This window comes from Trachymyrmex septentrionalis, unplaced genomic scaffold (genome assembly GCF_001594115.1).
Source record: "Trachymyrmex septentrionalis isolate Tsep2-gDNA-1 unplaced genomic scaffold, Tsep1.0 scaffold78, whole genome shotgun sequence".
Classification (NCBI taxonomy): Eukaryota; Metazoa; Arthropoda; class Insecta; order Hymenoptera; family Formicidae; genus Trachymyrmex; species Trachymyrmex septentrionalis.
In genome coordinates this window covers 948,347-958,245 of record NW_017305967.1, presented here as the reverse complement: position 1 = coordinate 958,245, position 9,899 = coordinate 948,347, and the positions used below count along the sequence as shown (strand labels likewise).

At 27.9% G+C, this 9,899-nt stretch overlaps 2 protein-coding genes across 2 annotated transcripts in view; both read left to right on the top strand.

Moving 5' to 3' along the window:
* Nucleotides 1-2,287, top strand: part of LOC108754183 — a 3,573-nt gene extending 1,286 nt beyond the window's left edge. The window contains exons 2-7 of the mRNA XM_018496304.1: nucleotides 83-271; nucleotides 345-512; nucleotides 577-708; nucleotides 824-955; nucleotides 1,081-1,203; nucleotides 2,242-2,287. Coding sequence (XP_018351806.1) covers nucleotides 83-271; nucleotides 345-512; nucleotides 577-708; nucleotides 824-955; nucleotides 1,081-1,203; nucleotides 2,242-2,287 — 790 coding nt within the window. The remainder of the gene's footprint in view (nucleotides 1-82; nucleotides 272-344; nucleotides 513-576; nucleotides 709-823; nucleotides 956-1,080; nucleotides 1,204-2,241) is intronic.
* Nucleotides 2,288-3,134: 847 nt separating this feature from the next.
* LOC108754216 (alpha-1,3/1,6-mannosyltransferase ALG2) lies at nucleotides 3,135-4,816 on the top strand. The gene is made up of 2 exons (XM_018496366.1): nucleotides 3,135-3,491; nucleotides 3,764-4,816. The coding sequence occupies exons 1-2, from the start codon at nucleotides 3,249-3,251 to the stop codon at nucleotides 4,739-4,741; spliced, it is 1,221 nt and encodes a 406-aa protein (XP_018351868.1). The 5' UTR covers nucleotides 3,135-3,248; the 3' UTR covers nucleotides 4,742-4,816.
* Nucleotides 4,817-9,899: the final 5,083 nt, after the last annotated feature.

The window sequence follows — 9,899 nt, the reverse complement described above, 5'->3', positions numbered from 1 at the left end:
AATAATTTATAATATATAAAATATATAAATAAAATAATTTATAGTATAAAAATATTTATGAATTAATTTATATATTTTTAAGGCTGCCAAAAGATGAAAAAACTAAAGCAATTTGGTTTGCATTTATTGGTCGTGAATTAAGTCCAAACAGTGGAATTTGTAGCAAACATTTTAAACAATCTGATTTTATTTACAAAGTATACGGAAATAGTATTAGACGATTCCTTAAACAAGGAGCATGTCCATCTATACTACATGTCTCAAATATTAGGTAACTTTCATAGTATAATATATATAACATTTAAAAAAATAGAATATTATGTATTGATACTTATATAATTTAGGGAAAACGTTGAACTCTCTGGAAACATTAATAATTGTATTTCATCGAGAACTGAAAGAGATACTGATCCTGAAAAAAATATAATAATAAAAGAGGAACTACAAGAATGCATAATTATAGATGAAACTGTAATAAATACAGAGAACTCAATGGATATTCAATTCAACAGGTTGGTTCACATAATAATCATTTAAATTTTAATTTTACAAAAGACTTCCTCGTTTTATTTTTAGCGAAACTGACGATCCTTTAATCATTATGGAACATAATACTAACTTGGAAACAAGTACAATATTAGGAAATGAGAGACAAGAATTCATAAATATAGATGAAACAATAAATACAAATTCAACAGATACGCAAAGGTTAATTTATATAATAATAATAACTTAATCTCATACAAATTTTTTATAATAATTTGTATAATAATTAGTACATAATATGGGATGATTTGAAAAGACTTTCTCATTTTATTTTTAGAGAAATTGATCCCTTAGCTATTACAAAACATGATACTGACTTGAAAACAAACATAATATTACGAAATAGAATACAAGAATCCATAAATATTGATGAACCAATCAATACAAATTCTATAGATCAGTTGAAAAGGTTGGTCCCTCTTTCATACATATATGATATCTAATAATTTCATCTTTATACACATTTGTATGTATACTTTAAATAACTCTCTACAAATATAGAGTAGTTTAATCAAATTTTTGTTTCACTTTTAGAAAATTAAGTAATTCCTTAGTGACTAGAAAACGCTTCTACAATGCAAGATACATTGGAGATTTATGTCGAGAGGATTTTACTTCAGATGAAGCTTGGTGTTTATTTAAAAATTATGTAACAAATACAAAAACAAAAATAAGTTCTTTGAATCATAAAATTCTTTATTTAAATAAAAAAATCGACTGCAAAAGATAAATCATTTTTTATAGATAGAAGAAATGTAGCAGAACATGTATACGAAATATATATTATTGAAACATTTTTTTTCCGGGAGTGTAATTTAATTAAATTGATGGTTAGTAAAATTGCAATATTATATTGCAATAATGATAATTACTGATTAAGAATCTGCACATGAAATATTAAAATAATAATTTTTTCTAATTGTTTATGATAAGAAAATTCATATATAGATTGTGCTACACTCTGCACTAAACATAATATATAAAATTTTCTACATTAATTTTTTACAAATCTACGTACATTTAACAAAATTTTGATGTTCATAATAAAAAAATGTGATTTTTCTGTAAAAAAAATGTATAATATTGTGTATATCAAAATTTTTATATATATATATATTGTATTATATTAATATAGGATTAATATGCGATCCATTACTTAACGCTGCAAATGCTTCCCAATCAGAAAAAAAAATTTACGAATTGACCAATCGAAGAATATACTTGTTTTAAAGCATTTATTTGCAGCATAAAATGGAATTGTATTGTATCATCCTTTTATTCATCCAACAATCACTTAATTATGAATATGCCACATTTTTATTAGTTGTTTAGATGATTAATCCATAATAAAATTTAAAAGTAATACATACAAAGGAAAATTGAAAACAAAAGAAAGAGACTTGTACAAAGAATACAAATGGGCTACAATATAATTCGTCGAAAAGTAATATTTTTTTAGTTACTAAAAATATAAAATTTTATTCTTGTATCTCGAGTTCACAAGATGGAAAATGATAGTAGATGTTTATATATTTTTTGTATATTTAATATTAAAAATTAAGTCTAACAATAATTTTTAAATAACACAATGAACGAAAAATTTTAAGATTAATGAGAGTACAATGCAGTTTATGATGCAAAATATCTTATGACTTTCGGTATTACTTTTGAGGCTTTTATGGATATTTTCTTTAGAGATGTTAAGGAGTTTGCGGATTATCGCGGTGTTGTGATCGATTGACTAATGCCAATGTTTTGTGAACCTTGCCGTTCACATCATCAGGGAGTATTTTCTAAATAACAAAAAATTTGTTCACGTCGCATGCTCCAACTACTTTAATGTACTCTTGTTATAGCTTCTACTCACTTCAATGAGCGCGTTAGAATGAGTAAATGCTATAGTAGAAGCATTTTAGAGCATGTCAGAGCATACGATGCGACAAACCTAAAGTTTAAAATTATGACACATCTTTAAGTCGTTTGGAAAAACTTAGGACCTGATTTTAGACACTTTTTGTTGGATTTATGTTGATCAACTGCATCTCCCTCTGAACTCCCTATTTATATAAACTTTGTTAAAGGGGGGAGAAGCCATGTTCTATATTCTACTTATGTTATAGCCCATATTTCTGTTTAAGTTATCTGGATGTTTCTGGATTTCTAGAGCCTCCCTGTACTTCCTTGGAAAATAGAACGCCATTGTAGATATAATAGTCGTTATATCATGTAATATAATGGTGTTCTAATTTAATTCTGTGTTCTGCCAATGCTGAATGTCTGAAATATTTCAAACCTGTCAGATTGAAATCTACCAACAATAAATACGTTCAAATTGACAAAATGGCTAACCTACTCGCCGAAATGAATATATGGTTGTACTTAAACCCAACCAATCACATTAAGTGAATTCGAAAGCACGCTCATTGAGCGCTCAAGGATTTCTTTCATCTGATTGATCTATATTTTAGGATCTAACAGAATATGCCAATCAGATGAAAGAGGTTAGTGCTTTGAGCCTTTAAAGTTGGCGGATTAGTGTTCCAAAAATCTATCAACCTTGATTTGGTCATCCTGCCTTGAATTTCTGAACGAATGCCAATTCATGTAAAAGAAAGCCTGTCCCAATTATTTATGTCGCGATAATTTTGTACTTTCCAATAAATACGTAATGATAGCCGTTTAACGGATTATTCGTGAGTACGATGACACGCGTCACATTTTTACATCCCGATCTCGGTATCGGTGGCGCAGAGAGGCTCGTTGTCGACGCGGCTCTAGCATTGAAGAAGAATGGCCACGATGTAAATTTCGTGACAACTCATCACGATCCGGAGCATTGTTTTTCGGAAACTAAGGATGGGACGATTCCTGTTACCGTTGTGGGAAATTGGCTGCCTAGGCATATTCTAGGCAGGTTCTATGCATTCTGTGCTTATATACGCATGGTAAGAAGTTGAGTGTAGTTTAATAAGAGATACAAATGACATGGTGTAATACAAATCATATCCTTTTCGTTTGTCAATATTAAATGAAGAAAATTATTCAGTGTATAGTTACACTATACCTCTGTATCTCTTATTGGAAAGCATCTTGTTAACACTGAAATAACAGTAAAAATAATCGAGAAAAATCTGCTTTAAAAAAATCTCGATTAAAAAAATTATTTGCGTTTAGCAGCAAATACATTGTAGAAATAAATTCTTATATTTTTTTATAGATATATGCAGCCAGCTACATAATATTTAATGATCACCGGCCAGAAGTTGTTTTTTGTGACTTGGTATCCATCTGTATTCTTGTACTTAGATTACGCATTCCATATGTAGTATTTTATTGTCATTATCCGGACCAGCTGCTGTCATATCCTGGTGGTTATTTTAAACAGCTATATCGTATGCCACTGAATTATCTAGAAGAGATTACAACTGGCATGGCTCATAAAATATTTGTAAATAGTTGTTTTACAAGCAATGTGTTCAAGAACACATTTAAAAGACTGAAAATCAAACCAGAAATTTTGTATCCTTCCATTAACACAGATTTCTTTGATAAGACAAGAATAGTATCTATAGAGAGGGTAATTGATAGGAAACTTCCAGATGATAGTATTATATTGTTGTCTATCAATAGATATGAACGTAAGAAAAAGTTATCTATTGCAATAGAGGCTCTTGCAAAGCTAGAGAAACTTTTAACAAAGGAAGTATATAAGAGAATATTCTTGATTATGGCTGGTGGATATGATAAAAGGATCGAGGAAAATGTGGAATATCACCTGGAATTAATAGGACTTGCAGATGAGTTAAATGTAACAGACAAAGTGATATTCTTACGTTCACCCTCCGACATAGACAAAGTTTCCATAATACATCATTGTAAAATTGTGATATATACTCCACCGAACGAGCACTTTGGAATAGTACCTTTGGAAGCGATGTATATGGGCAAGCCAGTAATTGCTCATAATTCCGGTGGTCCCACAGAATCAATAATTTCTGGAAAAACTGGTTTCTTAGTAGATTTATCTGGTGAAGCATTTGCCACAAAAATAGCTTATTTAATCACAAATCCAAATCATCTTGAAGATTTTGGTAGATCGGGTCAATGCAGATTTTCGGAAACATTTAGTTTCGCTGCTTTTAGTGCTCAATTAAATAAGGTGATAAATGACTTGACTGATGCAAAAACGAAATAAGATAATGAGAAATGTTTAAGATTGTTTTCAATTTTTTGCATGATGTATCTACAACTCTGATTAAATAAGGATATAAATGAGTATAATTTTTTAATATATTTATTTTATATATATTTTATATTAATTAAATATATTTAATTTAAGATATACGTTTTCTGCTCGCTTTTATTTAGCCTAAACTGTTTAGTTTATTTAATTATGTTCTATAAAAATAAAATTTACTATGTGATTCATAGATACATCAAAAGACACAGTTGTATAACACATAAAGTTCACGTGCAATGGCGCAACAGAATTTGTAAACTTGACTATCAATTAAAATTTTCTTATGAAATTGTTTGTATTTCGTATAAAAACTTTGACGCATAATTAATATTTAATAAGCATGTAGATAATTTTTATTGGTTACTTTTATATTACGCACTTAATTAATATAAAATTTTTAAGAAATTAATTTATTTTATATGAAGAATTTTGAAGTATAATTGAAAGAGTAAATTCAATAATTGAATTTTCTCATGTCTTTCTCATTAATAAAATTAGGCTCATTCAACATGTTTATACTTGCAAATTTTTGAAGAAGTCAAGTATATATAGTGCTTAGTGCTGAGACACTGCCACGCTTCTTGATAAAATTAGAAGCTACGTTAAAATTAAGAGCAGTTAAAAGCTAAAGGATGTCAAAGGCATATATTGTAAGTATTTTTCAGGGACGGCAGATAACGCGTTACTTGTGACGCCATTACTTTTCTAATTGTTATTTATGGTTACAGTAACGATTTGATAATAATTGAGTACAATGTATGAAATCCAGATGAAATATCAAAAGACTTCAATGCAATTGTGCAAAACTTTCTATAAATAGGACACTGGGAACTAATGAAAAATTTTTATAACAAGTTTTTTCATCTTTTCTGTCAAATGTTATCAACTATATTTGAAAGTGTCACTAAAAACATCAAAGAAAACCTATCATTGAAAACTAATGAGTTAATTTAGCGTATAATATATATTAAGTTAGCATTTGAACTTCGCGGCTGCATCTTTGGGAATTTCTTATTGGTTCATTATACATTACGTTACGACACGTGACATCATGATGCGTAGTGATGTATCTATCTCTACATGACTGTGTTTCAAAACTCACTGCCAGTGCTGAAAATGTATAGTATATATATAAACTAGATTTTCAGCGCTGATATAGTACTAAAGTGACTCTGCACCATGTCAGGGCAACACTAGAGCGGAGTCAGTGCATGTGTGCCGAATTCATCAATAGATAATACTCAATGTCAGTACATTAGAATACGCGGTTTCTGATAGATTGAAATTTTAATATTTATTTCTATTTCTAATATTTTCTCCATTGTATGCATGGCCTTAAACCTTAAACACAATGCGAAGGAATAGCGATAGGAATAATACGATTTCAACCTATCAAAAAGTGTAGATTCCAATGTATGTCTGATTTCTAATAGGTAGGTGAAATCGTGTTATTCCTATCGCTATTCCTTCGCATTGTATTTAAGGCTTTATACTCTCATAATCTCCAGCTGTATCATTTAAATATTTTGCAATGGTGCCCCAGAATAATGAATCATATTTCACGTGATAGTATCTTATTCAGTTAAAGAAAGAAAAATTTTATTGAATTATACTATAAATTTTGCAAGACTGACACTGATTGTGAGAGAAATGTTTTTTTTATTTTATCTTTTTTTCTTTCATATTAAAGGAAATTCATACATATATCAAGCGATATATGAGAAATTACTGGATCTATACATATGTACGTGTTTGGGTAGATGTATTTGTACGTCTTATATGTTTAAAATACTTATCGTATATTTTCATTATTATAATGGAACATAGACTATCCGACTTAATGTGAAAATATTTCACATAGAAGTATCTCTTACTATTTTCATAATTACATAAAACGTGTAGAATTTTTTATATGTATTTATCAGTTTGCTAAATGTTCACTATTCAATGAAACAACCGATCACTTTAAGGAAAAGTTAACTTGATAGAACTAATATCTGGTGTTAAACATATTTTGAGATTTTCATTTAAAGATGATATTACCCTTAAATTTATGAGTATTTGCCACATCCTGTAACTCGTTATATTGTAACTTTGCGACACAATATTCCTTTGGAAAGTGTATGTCTCGTTCCCAACAACAGGATAATGTTTATATCCAAATTGAGAATTCATTTGATGATGTAGTACAATTACATCTTTCATTTAATTCTTCTTTCATAGACCAAAAATTATAAGAAATCTTGAACTGAACATTCTAAATAAAAAAATTACTATTAGTGATCAGCATAATGGATTAAATATAAAAGTGTCGAGTAATAATTTGTATATAAAACTACAACAAAGTTTTATATATTGCACACATATTATAGATGAAAGTCCCCTAGACTGATTTAAGTTAAGGAGGTATCTTTATTTTTTAAACCGTTTATTTTGTAAAAGTGAAATTAAGAATATATATGAATGGATAAAAAATGAAAAAAACATTAACAAATGAGATTGAAAAAAAAAAGAAAGTGAAACGAAAATATTCTGAAATATTGCAAATATTACGAAAATTTTTAAAAACTTTAAGAGTATATAATAGTTCGTACACCTATCACAAACACAGTACATAGTGTAATTAATTGTTAAATTATATTTAGTCACTGTCTGTTTAATACATATGTATGGATATTATTTCGAAACACTTTATCGCTAATAGCACTTCGGAACATCCGTAAAATTATTACTAAAATAGGAAATATATATCAATACATCGTAATTGAATTTTTCTCAACTAAACTTTCCCTCTTATAATATAATGTAATATCTATATGTACATATATTTCTATTAAAAGATAATTTAATTATTTTTAGTAGCTATGTACAATACAATAACGATAAATTAAGGACATAAAATATATAGATAAGTTCTTCTGACGGTAATTATTAGAAATCTTGATGAGTGGTTTTTTGTAAAAATAAATTCTTGATCAATGTAAATTAAACGACATTATCATAGTCAAAATTACAATTGATTAAATTAGAGCAGTAATGCGCGCGATAAAGCCGAGTATAAAAATATCTAAGTCCATATGAAAAGACGATTCATCGATTATAAAAATTTCAAAAGAAAGATTTATAGATTAAAATAATTTTAATATGTTGCCAATTTCTTTATCCCAGAAATAAATCAGGGGGTCTTTTGATTTTAGGCATTTATGTTAATTTTTCGAATGTCGATTAATTGCTTCTTTCGTTGATTTGAAGATGCAATTTTTAAGTTTGCTGTATGCTACGAATCAGACATCGTAAAGACGCCGTAACAGCAACAGCATCTCTGCGACGTCTGATTCGTATATTGGATTTTTTGTAATTTCTATTTTAATCTATTATAAAGGTTTTTGATGTTCTATTTCAAAAGAAAAAATGGATGTTATATTTTTTTACAGAATGATCAATAAGAATGGGTTGAAACTAAATGATTATTATTTCGCAACAAGTGGCAACGAATGAAATGAATCAAACGTTATTTTGTAGAGAAAACTTTTCAATTTTATACGAAAAATATATGTAATTATTTAACAATTAAAACATAAAAAATGGACATTAATATGCTTCTACGTATGAAATAGTGATTATAATAAAATATGCGTTTTAAAATGTCCATATCGGAGTCTAAATGAAATTAAATATAGAATCGCTTCATCAAGAATTATTAAATTTGTTTCCAATACAAAGGAAAGAGAATTAGTTAAGGAATTTTATTTTATGCAAAATGGCGCGATTCCATCCGGTATGCTCATGCGTATTTTTGGCTCTATTTTTAACAATAAATAATATTCCCATATAACAAATAATATTTCCATTGTTAACTAATTACACATCTTTATTTATTTTAAGTTATAATGAAACAATAATATTAATAATATGAAATATCAACAATAAGGATATATAATATAAGAACGTTAATAATATTAATAACAAAGAATAATTAATAGTACTTAATTAAATGAAGCAAGACTAAAGACAGAAAATATAGATACAAGTAAAGATATAATGAACGCTGTATAACATCATAATAAGTAAAAGTAATAAAAAGTAAAAAATAGCAAAATTTATGTAATGTAATATTCAAGGTTAAATCTAAAATATTTAGTTACACACATTATTTTTAATCGATTCGAATCATAGGGAAATGTATAGAAGCTCAAATCAACTTAAGGAACATTTATAAACTGGAAATACTCTACATGTCTGTTAATTTCTGACAATCTTGTTTGTATCTTATGTTGAATGCTTAGAAGATGAAATTCACTTATGTGATACACTTTATTCAGCTCAGCGATAATCTGAAACAAATACATTTTACAATTTGGAGACAAAAGAATGATTAAAATGGATTTGTAATGGTTTAAATAAATATTTTAATGTAAATTTTTGTAAAGAAAAGAGGTAATATAATGAATTGTTAATTTTCCCAAGCTGATAATAGATGACTTATATTGAAACTTTACTGAATTCTTCAATAAAATTTAATTTGTTTCATTGATACTGTGGTTATATATAAATCAATAAAATTATTTTCGATTAATGTAATACTGTTAATACAACATTATCTTTTTAAATGTATAAAAGCTTTATAATAAATTATTATAAAGCCTTCGTACACTTGCACCTAATCAAACAAACTGCGCGTTGAATTTAATTTACAGTCCCGAAATCGAATCTTAAAACTATAATCACACTATAGTTCGCCGATTATTATATTGCCGGTTGCCGATACTAAAAAGTTGTCACAATAACGTGAATCCAAATGCGGTGAACACTAAAGTCACGTTATCCTTTTCTTAAGTAGAAGAGTGTAAGAAGAAGATAACCTGATCTTAGCTTTCCGCATTTGGATAAATGATATTGCAAAAACTCCCTATTGTCTTCGTCAATTATGATGCAGGGAGTGCGGATTAGCCAACGTGAATGACTAAAATAGGACGGTCTGCTGACAATATCTGATAAACCGTAGTGTGATTACGACTTTACAGGACTAGAGTAATATACAAATTAAATTGACAAAGAATTTAATAATATTGAGCATAAGCATCAATTAGAAAACATAAATAAATAGTATTTC